At 40.3% G+C, this 20,911-nt stretch overlaps 1 protein-coding gene across 3 annotated transcripts in view; it reads right to left on the minus strand.

Moving 5' to 3' along the window:
* Positions 1 to 2,844: 2,844 nt before the first annotated feature.
* Positions 2,845 to 20,911, minus strand: part of CTNNA3 (catenin alpha 3) — a 409,043-nt gene continuing 390,976 nt past the window's right edge. The window contains exons 16-18 of one of the 3 annotated variants that reach the window (XM_054382672.1): positions 19,396 to 19,501; positions 11,979 to 12,113; positions 2,845 to 3,132 (exon numbers count right to left, since the gene is read on the minus strand). In XM_054382672.1, the coding sequence (XP_054238647.1) occupies positions 2,845 to 3,132; positions 11,979 to 12,113; positions 19,396 to 19,501 (529 nt within the window). The remainder of the gene's footprint in view (positions 3,133 to 11,978; positions 12,114 to 19,395; positions 19,502 to 20,911) is intronic. The other 2 variants (XM_054382673.1, XM_054382674.1) reach the window with 2 other exon arrangements.

The raw sequence follows: 20,911 nt of genomic DNA on the forward strand, positions 1-20,911 counted from the left end.
ACTCTGTCTGTTTAAATGTAGGGCTTCTTTTTTTTTGTTTCGGCTTCTTTTTTTTTGTTTCGGCTTCTTTTTTTTTGTTTCGGTTTTAATCCAACCTGAGGGAGCAAGGATTTATTTGTCTCCTTATTTCCTGAGCCAAATACACAGTCCCCAAAGTTTAACCAAGAGCAGTATACAAGGAATAATATCTGGAAGCAAAAATAGCAGGTATGATCCCATAGAATTTTACTACTAATAGTAAAGACTTCCAAAAGCTCATTAAAGAATTTGCTGTATAAATACATTATACTTACATGCTTCAGTTGTGGACCCACAGGAAATAAACAGCACAAAACATCTTTTTAAAAGATGTGGTGACCTTTTTAAAACCATCTGGAACATCAGACCTGCATCATGTCAGGTTTCTTAATCATCTTCAGTAGATGAAGAGCCGTAGAGCTTCCCAAGTGATACCAGGTTAAGTTGAGTGAAAAAATACGTTGGTGTAAGTGCAAAGAGGGTTACCACATCTGCTTCCCACAGTTCTCTTCAAAAATAAAAATAAAGCCAATTAGCTGTGTCAGAAGTTTTTACTGTGCACAAGAACAGGGCTCTTGTGCATTTTCCTGAAGGCCCAAGAGATGAGAGGATTGTCATTACCACCAGAAAGGACAGCAAGTCAAAGCAATAAGAAAGTAATAGGGACAAACTGCAAACTGTGCTCAGCACAATCTACAGCAACAGAAACTGCTGGTTGCAAATTAGAATTGCCAAATGATAAAGGAAAAGTGAGAGCAGTGACACAACCAAGGTGTTTATTAAAAAAAATACAATTCAACAGCTTTGGGATTCATGGAAATGGCAAGAATGTGTACTCTTGTACTAATGTGCTTTAACAATGAAAAATCCAATCTATCCCATTTTCTTGTTCATTTAGAAGGTTAATTTTCACCAAGTAGCAACAATAATACTGGAAGCTGATATCAAAGTGGCTCTTAAGGTAAGAGCCACAGGTAAGAAGGTAGTGACTAGCACTGCAGGAAAGAGCATTACATTAAACAATAAACTTAGTGACAGCAGTGATGGAAAACCTCTCACTTAAACTAGCTGAATAGAACATGGCAGAAGGCTGGCATTGCTATAAACACACCTGGCAGGCTTTTGAACTGTGTGTTCACTACTGTTGGAGGCCTATAAGGAGACACATTAAATAACTAACTAAATAAATCCCACAACACAAAAAGACATTTTCTGAGTGGTGTACATTTTTTTTATTAACGTGTATAAAGACATTAGGTTACAAACATTTGATGTCAAGGTGACCTATACTGAAGGTGTATCCCAGAGAGGAGAGTAACATCAAAATTCTCCTTCTGTTTCATTTAACAGATAGTAAAGGTAAGAAAAGTGGAACAGTGATCTGTAAAATGTTAAAATCATGGTCACTATAGATTTCATGTGGTTTCTTAACCAACAGCCCAGAAATGACACTGCTCCACTGTCCTCACCTGAGAACAAAAAAAATTATGGTTATTTTTGCTGCTTGTATTGCATTAGGTAGGTGAACTGGCACGGAGCAGCAGCATATAGTCTGGGGCTCATAAAGGCAGTTGATGATGCATCATGAAGGTAAGGCATTTGAGGGAGCCCTTTCACCCTAGCAAATACAAAAAACTTACCATAGGATCTACTTAATTGCCAGGCAAAGACAGCTTGAATCACAAGTGGAGCTGGGAAAAGTTAGTGACATGACAGGGAAGAGAAGTTAGACTCTTTAAAAAAAATCAGTCCAAGTGGATTTTGGATTCAAACAGAAGTAGAAAACTTTTCTTTCACTGTCTTAAGAAGCATAGTAGTAGGTGATCACTGACTAATAGCAGTTATTTCATTACATACTTTGAGATATGATGTAGTCATTTAGCAAGTTGCTTACTGGCACAGCTCTGCATTTAGGACTCTAGTGTCCTAAGAAAAGTAATTTAAATCACAAGTTAGCTTGCAAAAATCTCCTAGTTACTAAGATTCAAGACATGCGTGTGTCACACACTGATCTCAGAATAATGATGTATTTCATAGTTGTTCTTTCATGCAGTGATTAGAAAAGTTTTTTATTGTTAGTAGCTGATTTCTCTGAACTTCCAAATATAAGTCAGCAGATTTACCAGGATTCGCAGAGCAGACACAGGAAGCAGGACACAATTAATTTAATATTTCAAAACCCTTTTAAAAAGAATTATTGTTACTGCTTATGTTGCAGTCAGTGCTCTTTTACTATATTATTATGTTCATGTTGTTAACACACTTTTTGTGCTTCATAAAACATTTTCAAACTTCCATTTTCAAGGCTGGACGTTGGATGAGGGAAGGTGTTTAAGCCTTTTGATCTAGATAAAAGGTAAGGGCCCAGACTCTCAGCTGGCATGAAGCTGATTCAATTACAATGTAATGATGCCAGTAAAGGATCTGACCCAATAAACACAATGCTGAAAATGCTCTATGGCATAAAATAATTGCAGTTTAGTATTGGCCACATTCATTCCTGCTGAAGAAACACCTAAGTCCAGGTGTTGGGGGTAGGTTGGCACTTTGCATCCTCCTTTCCAACCACAGCACAGCCCTGTAATGTATCACTTGTACTGCCCTGCTGAAAACATGCCAGTATGAAGACACCATAGTTTATTACTACGAGAGAATGAGTGCTTTCAATGAGGTGCTGCTCATTAATCCAACATTGTTTTCAAATAATTTAAGCAAGTGTTGCCTTGCACACTTAGAGAAAAGCAAAACATTAACATATATAAGTATTAAATAAATGGGGGAAAATCATCAGAAATTCAAGATATGAACACAAGAAGTATCAGAATATTAAACTACTTCTCTGCCTCTAAATTCACTCATTACTTGAACAGGATGGATCCTCTTCTTTGCAGAACCCTTTCTGACAGCTGCATAGATTTCTTCTGGCTTCTCTCGTTTAATGAGGGGCTTCTTCTCTGGAGCCTTCATTCTCCACATCACAACAGGGTGTCGTGGGCCACTAGGACTCTGAATCTTGATAATCTTTGTGGATGCAATATAAGACATCTTCACTGTTTGCACCACAGCATTCATTAAATTTTTGGCTGCCTGAATTAGGGAGGTGACACTATCCAGCTGTCATAAGAAACAGAAACATTATCCTAGGAAGTCAGTCAGCTTTTAACCACACTATGCTCAGGAATAAACAAGGGTTAAAAAGACAAACTAACATACTAGACCTCAATTTCTTTGTTTTCCCTTGGTGTCTATTATTATATTCATCAGAGTGATACACAGAAATTTGTGCAGGTAGAATATAAATGTGATGTAGATATTGGTTGTTAGCTTCTTTTCTTAAACTTGAATTCATGCTGCTTGTCTGCACACTCTCATTGCAGTTACTGCTCCTGGGCAATGAAACCAACTCAATGAAGAGACAGGAAAATGCAACTCATTTCCTTCTTTGTATCAGCACCAGGCAGTGTCCACTTGGTCCTGTCACATTCCAGGCTCCCACATGAGCTCCTGAGCAATGCAAGGACACTGTGGAATGTCTGGCTTTGTCAGAGCTGATAAATGTAGTTTTGTGGCCAAGTTTTTAAAGGGTAATTAATAGCAAACAGAACTTGCAGTGACTGTGTGGCCTCTCAAACTCCTTAAGGAGTGCTAACCTAAGAGGCAGAATGCATAACAAACTAATTCCTGTCACCTAACACCATCTTCAACAGCACATTACACAGGCATACAAGCACTAAAGCAGAGGCTACTACTTATGGAACTGGTAGGAAATACTGCATTTAATTCCCAGTGAAAAAGCTGCTAAGTGGAACAAAAATGACAGCTTGAAGCAAGTTGGCTCTGCCATACTGCTCTGTAGTGCAGTACAAGGAAGCTCAGACTACACTGCTATAGATATTTGCAGTCTGCAGACAATCTATAGGCCAAAAGCAGAGAATCCTGGTGACACTTCAACTATCTTAGTCACTTCCTCAGCCTCAATGACTATGGCAGCCTAGCTAGAGGCTAGTGGCACTGCGCAAACAGCAAATACAATCCTATGGTGTGTTAAAATCCCCAGTGAATCCAAATCTCAAACTCTAGGCAGAAATCTCATTCAACACATGCCAGAAAGAGCTTTGAAGCAGGCTGTATGCAGAACAGAGTTCCTACTGTGTCATCACAAAAGGTTTAAGGTCTTCTCCCCTTTGCTAGGTTGAATGAATAGACGAGGTGAGAGGAGCTGATTGTGTGATGCTTTATACATACCACTGCAAATAAGGCAACAATACAAATGCTACCAAGGGGCTGCATTTAGTTGGATTTTAGCACCACCTCTGAACTGGCAGAAAAACTCCTCCAGTTATTATCACACGTATTGCTTTTCTCTGTAAGTCAGTCCCCAAGCCCCCTAGGTCTAGTTAAATGCACACATAGTACGATGGCAACCTGAAATTTCTCTCTATATGCTAAGAAAAGTGTTAAATTTCCGCTACAGCCTTTGAAGTGCATTTCTTGCTGCAGCACGTGAGCTTTTCAGAAATTATTTCAGTTTCCAATATCATATAATCTTTGCATGGCATCATTTCAGCATAAGCTGGCAGGGGTAGTTGGTGCCTGGGGTGCGTAAGATTCACTTTTGGGCGGCAAGCTGCCCTGCCACTCTGCCAGCTTTAGCAGCAAACACAGTGATATAATTTTACATGAGGTTTCAAGCATATGGTGACCTCCAAGCCTAAAGCTTATTTCAAATGCTGCTTTTAAACCAAACATTTTTTGAACTCCCAGGCATCAGTAAGGTGTTCTGTGCAGAGGCCTTGGCACAACACTCCTGTTTAAGTCCGCTGTCCCCAGTGTATTTCTTTTCTAAAGAGGCTGTCTGCTGCTGTAGCATTAGCTCACTGGCAGATGACCTGATGTCCTGTCCAAATTTCAAGCTGCTGTCACAATATATTATGTGGTTAGAAGGAAAAGTGCCATAAGAACTTTTTTCCTTTCATGCTAACTGGAGAACTAACTATACACAAACCATGGGCACCCATACGCAGCATTCTGCATATCTTGTTTTCTAGAGCAGCTGACAACACCACGATACTCACAGCTGCTTAAGAACTTTGAATAATCTTTTCTGCTGTGGTCAATGTTGGTGGCAGCAGATGCACTCACTTTTCTGGCATTGAGTATGTGGTGATGCCATGATGACACTGCTATGTGCCAGAGAAGGAAAAAGCAAAGAAAGTTTTGGTTCTATGACAAAAGGGGCATGGGCTTAAGGGGCAGGTTTGGTTGCTTCCTTGCTTGTTTTGGTTTGGTTTTTTGTCTGTTTGGTTGTTATTTTTTCCCCATGATAGTTGTGACTTCAGTGTCTATAATCCTTCCACATTTTTTTAAAGTTGTTTTTTTAAAAGTAGCTACAGGAGGAAGATGCCAGGCTGGAGTGTCAATATCTAGTGCCTGCTGCTTTGGGAATGGGGAATTTTTGCATGGAAGGAAGGGAAAAAGCTCCTAGAACAAATTGGTAGCAGCATCCAGGCTTTCCAAAAACTTTGTGTGTTTTTATTGTGACTCTAGCTTATACCATGAAATAGTGAACAGGAATCCTTTCAGATGACTTTTACAACTTCCCTTTCCTCTCCTGTAGATACTTACCACCTCATTCTGGCATCTGTAGTTCTGTTCACAAACTGGCTGTGGAACAGTCCACACCTGCTTCAGTACCCACTGTGATTGGTGAAACTGTATTTTTATTTCTTAAACTCTAATAACATAGATCTACTATAAGGAATAATAAATCCATGTCACCAGTCCCTAATTTTCATGAGGTTGTAATTACAAAGCAATATATGGCATGTTTGTTAGCCTCCTAGTCTGACACAAGTTCTGATCAATGACTGTCAAAACTGGAACTTTAAATGGAAGGAGCGATTGCCATTAATTTTACTTTGTCCTTGGCATCTCTCAACTGGCAATGAAATAAAGGGAGGCTTACTTAATGCTACCTTTTAGGCTATCCATGTAATTTGAAGTGTCTTACTGTGTACATTCCCCCTCAGATTTCTGGATGCATCTCACACTGGTCTTACTTTTATACAAAAAATATGGATGTTGTGAAACGGAAAACCCAACAAGAACAGTATTAACTGCATGTAGAATTTTGGAGAAGCTTTTAGATGTTCTCAGACATATACCACAGATGGTAAGAATCAGGCCATACATTTAACCTTTTCTTTGTCACTAGACAGCAACTGGTTTTATACTTCAATGCCAACAACATTATAGAGTTCGGTGTAAATCTATTGTTCTTCTATAAATGTAATGTACTCAAGGACTGTCTTCACTGATGCTTTTATCTGAGATATTCAGCAGGCTCTTCAAGGTGTCATATATAGGAAAAGTGATTAAATGAAATTTGGCATAAATGAAAGACTGATAAAATATTCATTGAACATGTAGAGAAATGTGCAGCAAGCGGTAAATAATGATTCACTGGCAAAACAAGCAAACCAACCAAGCTCAAGCTTAAATCTCTTGATTTTTGTGTGACTCTCACTTTTGCTCTTTATGTCACTTTCCAAGGAGACACAATGTTCCAGCCTCCCCCCTGTGTTCACAATTATGGTAATTGATTCAAAGATTTAGGAAAAGCATCCCTTGCTGTATCTTTCCTCATTTCACAGAATCACAGAATGTTAGGTAATACTTCTGCTGAAACGGCCTCTCTTGTTTCCATCACTTGTGTTCCTCTTCCTTAATGAGCCCTGTGTGCACCTGGACAAATTCTCCACTGAATAATGAAAACTTATGAAAATGGAGTTCACAAAAAAAAGAGAGATTTTTGGAAACTTCATTTTCAATCACATTTTTGTAAAATATTTGAATGCCTTGGCAGTATCACAGAATCACAGAATGCTAGGGTTGGAAGGGACCTTAAAAGACATCCAGTCCAACCCCTATGCCACAGCAGGATCACATAGAGCAGGTCACACAGGAACACATCCAGGTGGGTTTTGAATGTCTCCAGAGAAAGAGACTCCACAACCTCTCTCAACAGCTTGTTCCAGGGCTCTGTCACCTTCACAGTGAAAGTTTTTCCTTATGCTCATGTGGAACCTCCTCTGCTCCAGCTTGCACCTGTTGCCCCTTATCCTATCATTGGACATCACTGAGAAGAACTTGGCTCTGTCCTCCCAACACTCGTCCTACTTAGACTTTAGAGAAACTCTTTCACCATCCAAGTATTTTCTGTTCAGTGTTATAAGAACTGCTTGCCTTGTCATGTTATTTCTGTAGCAGTTACACAAATACAGAATTTTATTTTCTCAAAGCATATAAGTAAGTCAACATTCTTTGCAGATGCTGCCTCTGACATAAGTGGGAGACAGGTGGAACAAGGCTGCAAAAGACTTTGTGAAACAGTCATCACAGTACACTTCTTGACGTGTAGTGTGCGCGTCTGCGAGAACCCCAGCTTTGATGCTCTTGACTGGTCTGCTGTTAGCACTACTTTACAGAGAACTGAAGTTTACTCTTTATCACAGAGTTAATATTTGGCTGTTTGCAATCCCTCAAGTCCTGTTTACAGCTCAAGCAGATTTTCATTTTTCATACAGGTGAAAACTAAGACCTGGGTATCAAATACACATTTCTTTAATAAGGGATTGAAGTCTGAACTGAAAATTCCTTTGAAAACAAGGTCACTTATTAAACATTAATTTTAATTGGACTGCTAGGTTTAAATACTTTCCTAGAAGTATACTAAGAGACTAAGACTGAATTTTCACTTCTTTGAGAACTGCTTCTGAAAATAACATGAATTCTCAGTTTCTGTGAAGAGTAGTGAGCTTCTGAGTAGTGCTGCACTGAAGATAAGAAGTACTTACTACATTGTGCTTTTCATTTTCTACCCATTTTTTTACTATGTGGAACAATTTCCTCTTGTGAATAAGTTCATGGTCCTTTCACTAAAGTTGCTTATATAATGCAGAGTCATTTAATCCCTTAAGATTAAAAGTAGCAGAACAATCCAAACAGGCAAATTATTGAGAGTGAAATCCTGCCTAAGACATTGGGAGTTTTACTCACCTCAGCCAGGATTTTAACATTATTTATTCACCTCAGCCAGGATTTTAACACTAGTTACTCACCTCATTTTCTGAGGTGAGGATTTTCAGATTTCTACAGTTCTCTCCACAGTTCTACAGATCTCTCCACCCATCATAGTGATAATTTCATTTTAATGTGGAGATCTCAGTTGGATGTTCAAGAAAACACGGGAAAAGGGTCAAGATTTGGAAGAACTTCATTAACTACCACATTTCTTCCTCTAATTGCCAGATGACATATCAAACCTACTATGGAAATCCCAGTACCAATTATACATTAAATAAACCAAAGGGAGAACTGTCATTCTGGTTACTTTTTCTCATTACTGGAGCACTTTGCTCATCTCTGCTTTTCCATGCTCTCCTTTTCAGATACCAGGGGGATTTCATCCCAGTTGGGGAACTGGCCTTGGGAAATCTTGCCTTACCATTTCAGTGGGTAATTCCTAAACATCTGGCTATTCCAGTGGCTATCTGTGTATGCCTATCCATCCAGCAATTACCTGATACACCTCAGGGGTAACTGATGTTTGTTCTGTGTTTTACTCACTTTTCAGGTGGAGAAATGGAATCTAATGAACTAAATGACTAACCCTTACCAGAATCTGCTTCAGGCTATGTAGGAGTTAAAGAATTGATTCTTGTAATTAGACCAGGCCCTATGTCTAAGTTAAAGGATCAACAACTTGCGTAAGGTACGGTAAAACTGTTTCTCTGAAACACCATAAGGGAGCACATGCTTAGACAGGTGGTGAGCCCAGTCCCTCCCAAATATTGCTGCTTGCACTTGCAGAAAGGTTTTAAAAAAAGGAAACTTTTTATTTTTTTAACAGGTCCTTGAGAAAAAAAGTCCTCTCCTTGCTATTTCTATCAGTTCCTTTAGTTTGTGAAGAAATGGAGTGCTTATTCTAATGCTCTTTTAGATGCAGTGAGACCAAGAATCGCAACATACATCTTGATTTTGCTAATTAGCAAATCAATTATTGTCAGGAAAAAAATAACTGTCTTGTAGTGTACATTACCAGTATTACTTCTTGCTGCTTTGAACCACTTCTCAGTAGATGCAGTTCAGAAAGCAATAACAACTGTAATTAACAGGAAAACCGTATTCCTTGCTTTGTTTCTGAAGGCCAGGAGTTCCATATACACATACCTAGTGGTGCACACTAATGAAGGATGTGTTGTTACATTAAGAAAACCCCAACCAAATAGTGAAATATTTCTGTCAGCTCTCAGTAAACTTTGTAATATTGTACTAGCTTGTAGAGGTTAACATCAACTTTTAGAAAATGAGAGGTTTAATATTTTCAGAACCAAATACTGATATAAGTAAGTTCATGCATAGTGTGAAGGCCCTGTCACCAGCTTTCCACCATTAGTTCAAACAAACTGAACTACAAGTTCATAATGACCTGGAAAAATAGCAGCGCAGAGAAACAAAGTGGCTGAAGAAGTAGTAGCTGTGCGTCTGGCACTTCAGGCATCACTTTTGTCAGAACTATGAACTGAAAAAGCAAGGCTAAAGCTCTGAAGCTCACAGGACAGTGATACTGAAATCAGTGGAACAATCTAGCTTATAATAAACCAGGTAGGCTGTTACAGAAGCCTGCTTCTTAGGCCTTTGGTCCCATTCCTCAGTCCTACAGAAGCTGCAGTAAGAAAGCCATTCTGCCCATCTTTGACTTCTCTTTTAGGAGGAAAAAAGAACCCCAAAAAGAAACTCTTTAAGAAGAGCTGAAATGCACTGCACCCCGTCTCCTCCCCTTCCAGAGAAGCAGCTCTTGAAGAGCTGAAGAGCTCTTGCTGCCTGGCTCCTCTACACTGTAACAAAGGCGCAGAGCAGCTTGCCAGGTGCCACAGTGCTTGTATGTTGGCTGAGACGTGATTTTACTGGAGTATGGTTATCCAAGGATTGTGACTGTGTCAGCCAAAGGCCTGGTGGCACTTAGAGATACTCTACCTTGCAGTTTTTTAGCTTTGCCTCTGTCTGGGGTGCAGCTTTCAAAGCTGAAACATGTTCATGGCAAAGAGCGTGCAGGCAACTTCTGATTTAACTGGCACAGGAACTCAGTGGTAACTCGTAAGTGAAATAGACATTTAAATCCAACCTTGAAGCATGAAGTTAGAAGTATTAAAGCACCTCCATTTGGCACAGAAGTGGACATGTCACTTTTTAGATTAAATCTGGTTCTTGAGATACCAACAGGAAGAGCCAAAGATAAATCAAATGAGACATTTACAAGAAAAATAGAGTGAAACAGCCTTCAGTGCACAGGAAAGGCTGGCTAACTTGAGGCATCTTTTCTAGGCCATTTATCAGTTCTGTGATACTGTAAGACTGAGAACTCTCTCTTCCCAGTTTCTGTTTCCTTTCTATGGCCAAAAAGCTTTGTCTCTTTTGCCAAATATGATACAAAATGAAATACAAAAAGACAGTGACTGTAAGTAGCACAAGACATTGCCTTGCAGGAGTCAGAGAGTGCAATGCTCACATATAAAATATGTTAATTTTCTGCCCTGTGATACAACTCTCTGTTTATTGTCACTGTTGGGAAAAAAACCCAACAAACGCTAGCAACGTGCAAGCCTATCATTGTGCAGTACTTGTAAATGAATTATCATATAACCTATGTAAATTAATGCAATTATTCTCTTATCTACATAAATTAATGCATACTCAAAATTGTTATCTCACTATTTTGTGCCTGAAGAGGCACAAATGTATTCTAATTAAGAGAAGGCATTATCCTTTTCCTGTTCAATTACACCTGGGGAAGGCATAGTGAATCTTCACCTTTTTTACCTGTGGAATATACATATTGCCAATGCCAGGTACATTATTGAAAAATGTAAGCATTTTATGGGAGCATGAAAGACTAAATACTGATCAAGGAATTTTTAATGACTGACAAAATAAAACCACCATGAAGGAAGAATTAGTAGTTAATGATTCAGAACATCTCTTCCTCTCTTTTTCTATACATGACTCTTTATAACCACCATGTCTGGGGCTCCGAACATTACCGTGCCAACTGCCTATAGTGGAGGTGCTGAGCTCAGGGAAAAGCAATGATTACAGCAGACGTCCACACAACTGCAGTAAGAGACTGCAAGGTTGTATGGCCTGAAGTCGAGAGGCCACTAATTGAGGACTGCTATCTTCCTACGAGTAGTTAGGTCTATCAGCTGGATACTCCCCGATGCATTTCAATTGCCTCAGGCAAACTGGCCTTTTTAACCTACACTAATCATAGAGCAGGGGTGTTAATTTTAAGTAGAAAACATTTTTGCTGGGGCTGTCAGGAATGTTATAGGAAAGACAAGGACAAGGGGACAGATGAAAAACAACTAAAGAAGATAATGTGATATAGAGGATGAATTGATATGACTGTGTGCTGTGTGGATATGACTATGAGCTGTGTGGATTACAACATACTTCTGCATATACATAATGCTCTCTGTTGCCATAGGAATCAGTCCCAAACTGAACTATGCTGGTAGCTACCAGTATTTTTATAGATGAGAGTCCACTGACAGAGACACAGGTGCCCTTATACCATGGCATTGCTGACCACTTATATAGTAGGACATAAGGTTAATTAATCTGAATGCCCTTTTATGTCTACTTTACCTTCTCATCCATAGCTTCATCCAGAGATGCTGGATGTCACAAGACTTAACTCTATTTCAAGAAGACAGTTTGTTCATCCATAGCTCTACAAATACGTAATAGATGAAGATTATATCCTCTGCTCTTCATCCCTCTATCTCTTTCCTCTAACTTAGTCTTCAGGCTTTAATAGTGGACTCTGTTTTTCATGACCTGCTACTCTTCTTGTGATTCTTGATTAACAGAGTAATTTACACCATTTTTCTACTTACAGCAGACATGATGAGCTCTCCACCTAGATTCTGGATTTCTGCTTTAACTTGACTGCAGATTTTGAGCTGATGGGAGTACAGCTTGATCTGTTCTAGATAAGCCAACAAATCCTGTTTGCACGATTGGTCTGGGCACTGAAGATGAAGAAAAGAACAATTAATAAGGCATTTTGGGAACTGCTGATTCAAAATTTTGTTTCAGACCCCAGGTCAATACTTCACCAAAGGGTATTCAAACTGCTCATAAGTGTACCCTGACTTTTCTCCCTGCAGCTGTGTCAGGTTCAGTACTTCATTCCTTTTGTCAAGCTTTTTTACAAAGTAATTGCAGAAGCTCAGAATAATCATAAATGTCTTCATAGTCTCTGTTTGTTTATCGCTGCTGCATTTGCCTTACCATCATTTTAAACCCACAATCTTTAAGGTGTGGAATAATTACTGTCTCTTCCATCCCTAATAGGTGATGATCTCTTCTTAAGAAGATACCTACATTATCATTACGAGGGCAAATGTAAATATAAATGCAGAGTGTATGACCTTACGGTTTTCTGTGTTCCATCCTGAGCTTATTCAACTTGATCTGAAGATCTACTGTACTAGTGGGAACAGGAAAACGTCTTACAAAATAATTGACTGATTTCAATACTTCTAACAACATGGGAATTCTTTGTTAAAACAACATCTTTCTGCCCTCACTTCTGTGAGCTTCCAGAATGCTTGGAGTACTTGGAGGGGGAAATATTTCTCTGTACCAGGCTAGACACCTAAGGTTTGGTATGCATTTGTTCTAAAGCTGCTTTTCATTGCTCTGGAGGAAGGAAGGGATCTTAAGGAGAATGGTGAGGCCCTGATGTGCTACCACAGCTGTAAAAAGTGAGCATGATGAACATGATATAGATACCTACAGTTTTTCAGACACATTTTTAGCCTGCGTGCTGTACTTACAGTATAAATAGGGTCACTTTCTGCTGACAAAAGGCAGTGGCAGCTACCATCTATGGTTTTGTGTGGCTATTTAAATTTTTGGTCTTAGTGAATTAAATCCAAAACCTGCCAGAAGTCAGAAAAAGCACCAATTCTACTTGATTCATTAAAATATTTTACCTAAGCTGATGCCTATGCTGAAGAAATCTGATACTTGTTCAGAATAAGGGTGTGATGATTGTATTCTTCATAACTACACAGTATGTTCAGTAGCAATGAATCTACTGGATTTACTACTAAAATGTTTTCTGATCTCGGGAAGAGAAACAGAAAAGTTTCCTGACATCCAGTCTTTCTTCTGTGTGCTGTTTCCCAAGTGCTAGCGTACTACAGAAAACTATGTTGAAGTATGTCTTTGTTTCTTCCTGCTCAACACTGCTTTAACAACCGCACAAATCAACATTTCAATACTGCTGTCTTAGTGATGGTTTGGAATACTTATTGTTTACTCAGTGCTAATTAATAAAAATTCATCCTTCAAGTCACACACAAATGTAATGCTTTTAGGCATCAGAACAAATTCTATCAAGACAGGGTGTATTTCCTGGAAGGCAAAGCTTGCTCCTCCAGTGTTTATTTTCTTAAATACAATGATATGTGAGCTCTTTTGACTAGAAAAACTCAAGAGATGAGCATGCAGGGTGCCTATAGATTGTATCATTCACAATCTGTGAGAAATTCACATGACAATGTTGATTACAGAAGTTCAGAGACAAGAACAATTCGACTTTATTACATTGTCCTCTTTTATATAATAATATTAGCAAGCCAGTCACACTTACTGCCTTCCTTATAAACCATTAAAGAAGGTAAGTGTAACATCTGAGGAATGATGAAGATGAGATGCATCAAATTGATGCAGGAAATTGATACTCCAATACAGGACTCTGAGGTTAAAATACTTGTATGCTTCAGTGTTCATTAGCATTCAAATGCTAGTAGGCATTAGTAAATAAGGGAATAGCAACTGATATCATCTACCTGGACTTGTGTAAAGCTTTTGATACTGTCCCACATGAGATCCTGGTCACCAAATTGGAAAAGCATGGACTTCAGGGGTGGCCCACTGGCTGGATAAGGAATTGGCTGGATGGCCACACTCGGAGAGCTGCAGTGAACAGCTCAATGTCTAGATGGAGACCAGTGACGAGTGGCATCCCTCAGGGGTTGGTACTGGGACCAGTGCTGTTTAACATCATTGTTAGCAACATGGACAGTCAGACTGAGGCACCCTCAGCAAGTTTGCAGCTGATACCAAGTTGTGTGGTTCAGTTGACATGTCGGAGGGAAGCAAGCCATCCAGAGGGTCTTGGACAGGCTGGAAAGGTGGTCCCAAGCCAACCTCATGAAATTCAACAAGGCCAAGTGGAATGTCCTACACATGGGTCAGGGCAATCCCAAGCACAAATAAAGGCTGGGAAAGGAATGGCTTAAGAGCAGTCTGGAGGAGAAGGACTTGTGGGTGTCAGTTGATGAAAAACTCACCATAAGCTGGCAATGGCTGCTGGCAGCCCAGAAGGCAACCATGTACTGGGCTGCATCAAAAGCAGTGTGACCAGCAGGATGAGGGAGGTGATTCTGCCCCTCTGCTCTGCTCTGGTGAGAACCCACCTGGAGTATTGCGCCCAGTCATGGTGCCCCAGGATAAGAGGGATGTGGAACTGCTGGAGTGGATCCTGAGGAGGGCCATGAAGATGGTCAGAGGGCTGGAGCATTTCAGTGCAGGGGACAGGGGCTGTTCAGCCTGGAGAAGAGAAGGCTCTGAGGAGACCTTACAGCAACCTTCCAGCAATTGAAAGGGGCCTACAGGAAAATGGGAAAGGACTTTTTACAAGGGCTTGCAGTGATGGCTTTAAGCTTGAGGAGAGGAGATTTAGACTGGATACTAGGAAAAAATTCTTTACAGTGAGGGTGGTGGGACACTGGAATAGGTTGCCCAGGGAGGTTGTGGATGCCTCCTCCCTGCAAGTGTTCAAGGCCAGGCTGGACAAGACCTTGAGCAATGTTGTCTAGTGGAAGGTGTCCCTGACCATGGTGGGGAGGTTGGAACTAGATGATCTTTAAGGTCTCTTCCAACCTAAAACATTCTATGAACATATGAGTTAGTAGGAAAAGACTTCTGAAATGTAATTACACAACTGTATGACTCTGTGGTATACCCACAGCTTTACTACTCCCTGTAGATGTTGTCCATCTTTCCCCTGCCTTGCACACCACAAGGCACATAAAAAAATGTGAAAAGGACAGTAAAGATTTTCAAGTAAAGAGGTATTTGGTCCTCCAGTACAAATTCAAGAGGTCGTTAAAAATAACTAGTTCAAAACATCAGGAGATGGTTCTTAACATGGTGGTGCTTAAGTTGAAGAAATCTTTGTTGCAGATTGGTTACACCAAAAGCTTTGCATGGGTTAAAAAAGTTACTGGACAAACTAATAAAAAATATCAAGGACTATTTAATGTAGCAAGCGTTATCAAAAGTATGCTGGGTGAAATAAATTCTTGAACGGCCACTAGAGGCTGGGAAACGTGGAAGTATCCTGACACAAGCCATTATCTCACTGATTTCTGTATATATTCATTATTAACTACTGTCAGCAACAGGATATTGGCCTAAATGAACTCTTTTATGTACTTTACACATGAAACTTTACAAGACGATAAGGTCAAGGCAGGGGACCAACACAATACAGAGAAAAACCATTTCCAGGGATAAAGATAACATTCTATATTACTTTAAGAAGGATAGAGTACTACAGAAAAATTCAAGCCTCATGCCTTATAGCATATAGCAATCATCCACAAGCAGATGTTAGAAAGGATATTCTGTAAAGAGGATATTCCGTAAGGAATCCTCTACATACTGCTCAGAAGCATCTGCTACAAGCAACACTTGCTCATTAGTGAAACCAAACAGTAGGCTGCAACAGAAGGACAATTAAATTCTGCATTTAATCATCCCACAGCCAATTGATGGTTACTAGTTTAATGCCTCACAGTCTTAGCTAGAGATCTTGGCAAATTATGGGAGTTTTTTTCCCCATACATATTGAAGGCAGTGGGGTGTTAACAGGAGCTTGCCACAAAAACATATTCTGAACTGACTTGCATCCAGAAGAAAGATGAAGTGGTGTTTCACCTATTAGAAATAGGTGCTTATGCAGTCACAAAAAACACAGGGGAACAAACATTCACAATCCAAATGGAAAAGCCATTGGTGTAGTAATGCCACCAAAGATCAAGACAAACAATCCTGCAGGAAATTTGGACTGCAAACAAGACTGTTCTTGGTATACTTTAATTGCAACCCTTTGCTAATGAAGTCAGTAGCATTTCTCTAGAATCTGGATCAGTCTTCATGGTGATTAATACTGTGTATAATCACATACAGACACACTAGCCTAAATATAAATGTGTCATTTAGAATGGCTTAGGTTGGAAGAGACCTTAGAAATCATATACTCCAATCTCCCTACTATGGGCAGGGACAACTCTCAGCTAGACTTGGCTGCTCAAGGCTTCATCCAACCTGGCTTTGAACACCCCCAGGAAGGAGGCATCCACAACCATCCTGGGCAACCTATTCCAGTGTCTCACCACTCTCATACTGAAGAACTTCTTCCTAAGATCCAGTCTAAGCCTACTCTTCCTCAGCTTGAAACCATTCCCCCTTGTTCTGTTGACAGACACCCTTCTGAAAAGTCCTTCTCCAGCCTTCCTGTAACCCCCTTCAGGTACTGGAAGGCAGCTCTAAGGTTCCCCCAGAGTCTTCTCTTATGTAGGTGGAACAACCCAGTTCCCTCAGCCTATCCTCATTGCAGATGTGCTCCAGTCCTTGGATCATTGTTGTGGCTCCCCTCTGAACTCACTCCCACACTCTGTGTCCTTCTTATGATGGGGACACCAGAACTGGATGCAGTATTTGAGGTGGGAGTCTCAGAAAAGTAGAGTATTACAAGTATTTGTTAACTGTAAGCTTTTAGGTAAGATGATCCTGTAATCACAAGATCTTCTCAGCACATCTGCTTGCATCATATTTATCAGCTAGTAATTTTAAGGGATCCTTTTTAAATTTTACTTTCAGGAATTTAAAAGTACATGAAATCAGGTTCTAAGTCAGGAGACTACTCGATTCTATAGAAAGAGAAGTTTCATACCGCTCCTTACTCTTCCAGAATTTGAAAGTAGATAACATTTTTTTGCCTTGATTTACTGTTCCTGACCAAGAGATGTAGAGGAGTTAGTCAACCCAAGAGCCAGGCCTAAAGCTGCAGCAGAGCATGTGGGCAGCTCCTGCCTGGTACTAGTGATTAGGGCACCTCCATGTCCTTGCCTTTATCTAGGACTGCAGCAAGAAGTTCTCATGTGAACATCCTGTTTTGACAGTGGAAATTATATGAATAGAGTTGTTTCCTTTCAAGAAAATCCTGTAATAGCTCAAATGACCAAACTGAGGGAATCTGAAGAGTGGCTCTGCTCAGCATGCTGCATACAGCTCAGAGGCCATTGCAATGCTGCACCTCCTGGGGTTCCCATCACTGACAGGAATCGTAAGGTTATCTACACTATGCTTTCCTTACAGTGTTAGCTCTGACAAACAGCATTTTAAAAGACATCTTGCAGAGTCTGAGTGCCTGTCTTACTGAGATCATAATGGACCTACACCTCCTGGTGCAAAACAACTGGAATACTGAGAAGGCTTTCAATAACTTAATCTACAGCACATTCCATTCAAACCAGGATGTACGAACTGCCATAATTATCTTAGGGCTTTCAGGTCACAATTTCTACAATAAATTTGAAAGAATTGTTTCTTAAACTACATTTATTACCCGTGTAATTGTGAACACTGTGTAGGTTTATGCTGATGTTGTACTGTGATTATTTTCACAGCTGTTAACTCTGAGTCATCTGAAAAGTGCTCTAAGTATGGACTGAAATGTAACTGAATCCTGCTCATTGTACCACAGTGTGTCCCTGTCCTTCAAACATGAGATGAGTGGTTTATAAAAATCCAAAATTAAGAACAATGGATAGGAGAGTGCTGCTGTGGCAAGCACAGGGTCAGGGTGGGCTTTGGTTTTTATCCCTCCTAAAAGGAAAACTGTAGGAATTATGTCATTCCAATTTTGATTCTCTGAAATTACAGGGAGTGTGAAAATGCTTTATTAACAAGGGAAGGTCAAAGAGATATGACAATGGCTCCTTGTTACGGAGTGACTACCTATTTTGAATTCTTGCTCGGGTAGCTAGATAGAAGCTAGATAGAAGAAACAGAGGAAGGATTTTGCTTTTTCTTCCTTGCATGTAGCTTTGAATACTGAAAATGCCATCATCTGTCACTGTGGCAGGGTAGTAGTTGAATCACTGCACAACTGTGAAGGGTAAAGTGATGTGGCTTTATTAAAAGGAAGTATCAGAACTGGTAACAAATAGTTATAGAGTAGCTAAAGTTTGATAAGTTAGTGGTGAAAAGATGTCAAGAAAAGTATGCCCAGGAGGAGTGTGCATGGACCTAGATCTTAAAACAGTTACTTGAAAATTGGTCAAGCTCTCTATTTTCACTTTTGAAGCAAATCCAGAGGTAGCCCAGAGGAACGTAAAGTTTATTTTGGGACCCTAGAGAGCAGGGCATAGGAAATTTGGCAAAGTAACAGCTGAGAAAAGGAACTATTGATCTTCATGAACACCTCGGAGATTTTAAAAAACTCAACAAAACATACACAGTGAGAGAAGACCTTTGTAAGTTAATGGTTACACAAGTTAAAAATAACAAGCCATCTGAGGAATGAGAGGATCTTATTAAGCACCTCTATAATAGAAGGCATAAAGGCATGATTCTCTGTCTTGCTAAGTATCTGACACATCTAGCAATGATCATAGTTGTGTCCACCAGACGTAACTGAAGAGCTCCCTGGGTTCACCTTTTTCATCTTTTTGGTTATGTGCCTATTTGCATTCTAGTGTTTGTAACATGAAATTACATCTAAAATACAAGCAACTCCTAGAACTGATGAGTGTATTTCAGATGCATGTGAGATGCAACAGGGAATAAACACCAGAGATCATACGGCTCAAGGGAATCAAGGCTCTGAGCTAAGACAAATGGAAATAAGTTGAGTGAATTCAGTAAAAAGGTCACAATACCTTGAATGGTGTCACGTTTCACAGCAGCTACGAGAGTACACATGAATTTTTAGCAATAATGATTCATGAATTTTGTAACTATATATTACAGTGGAAAACAAAGAATTTCAAAGACAAAGAAAAGTCAGCACCCTTACCAAGCATGGTGTTGAGACCTAGCACCTGTTCAAACAGACAGGTAAGGTCTAATAATGTCACAAGCACTTTTGTAAATGACCTTCTTAGGTGCTGGAGATTCTGTGGATTAATCTGTGACAAAGTTTAATGCACTGCTGCATAAATAACCTACCTGATTGGCAATCAGCCGTGCTAGGACATCCATCCTTGATCCTGACTCTGAAATCATTTTTGCTGCATTAATTACGTCAGATGTGTTCTTCAGAGGTCCTCTACCCCTTCCAAAGAAACAAAGAACACTACTGTATTATTAAAATAAGGAGAATAAATCATATCCATGCAAATTAGGCATAGAATAACTCGACTGAATAAAACAACTAATCCATACAGAAGCAACATTAATTGAATCCCCACCCCCCAAACTGTTTTGTTTTCATGTCCCACAGATTTGTATTGTTTGGTATCAATTGGATACAGAGTACTAGAAAGATGTCACAGTGTTCTCATACTGGAAGCAAAGTCTGTGCCAAGTCCTAGGTATATAGATTTAAAAGACTACTTGTGCCATTTGTTTGTCCTGTTGCTATGTATCGTTTATGCTCCTTGCCCCTCCATGAATTTTCTGTTAAATATGTTTGTAGAACACGCATCACAGTGATTTATTCTGGGACTCAGGATGAGTGCCTGGTCAGAAAAATAGTTGGGGGTTTAAAATTTAATTGGCGTATACAAGCATGAATGGAAGTATCATAGAATCATAGAATGGCTAAGTTGGAAGGGACCTTAGAGATCATTTACTCCAACCTCCCTGTCATAGGCAGGAACACTTCTCAACTAGACTCACTGCTCAAGACCTCATCCAACCTGGCCTTGAACACCCCCAAGGAGAAGGCATCCACAACCTCCCTGGGCAGCCAGAGTCTCACCACCCTTGTACTGAAGAACTTCTTCCTAAGATCCAGTGTAAATAGGGAACAAACTTGCAAATGCAGTGTCATGGTAGGGCCATGACATGGCCCAGTACAAACCCAGACAGGCCTTAAGATGTCTAGACATGGTCCCCTCTCTCCCCTCCTTCCTGCAGAAAGTCAGGGCAACACAGGAAAAGGAACAAAGGGGACAGGACCCGTGCATGTCTTGTAAACAAGTTGTTTACCTGGGGTGAGAGCAGGTATGCTGACCACTGCTCCCCCAGAAACAAGGCCTTTGTTTTTGCCTTTTATGATTATAGCGTGGTAGAACACCTTTCCATTGGGCAGCTGTATGTTGGCTTCAGTTGCCCCATTGGTCCAAATCGCTCTCAGGCCAGGTATATATACAGGCTGACTTGGTAATTGCCTTCACCTTGCTTAAGCCTTGCTTCAAGCACCGCTTTCAAGCCTACTTGGACCAGTCTTGTAGAAGCTGCCTCGAGTTGCCCTGCCCTGCCTTGAGCACCTGGTCCAGAGCCTGGGATAAAGCTACAAGCCATACACAGCAAGCCAGAGAAGCCACAAGCCTAGAAGCCGGATCCACCTAGCCTGCTTCCCCTTGCCACTAGAATCGTGCCGTGCCTCAGTTTACCCAGAGACCAAGCAAGTGCCCATCGTGAGAAGCGTCATTAACTGCCCGCCAGCCACTGAAGCCAGATCAGCCTGGGACAACGTGGCAAACCCTTTTTGCTGGCAATCTGCCACGCCAGTGCCATA

Source organism: Indicator indicator, chromosome 7, assembly GCF_027791375.1.
Source record: "Indicator indicator isolate 239-I01 chromosome 7, UM_Iind_1.1, whole genome shotgun sequence".
Taxonomy (NCBI): Eukaryota; Metazoa; Chordata; class Aves; order Piciformes; family Indicatoridae; genus Indicator; species Indicator indicator.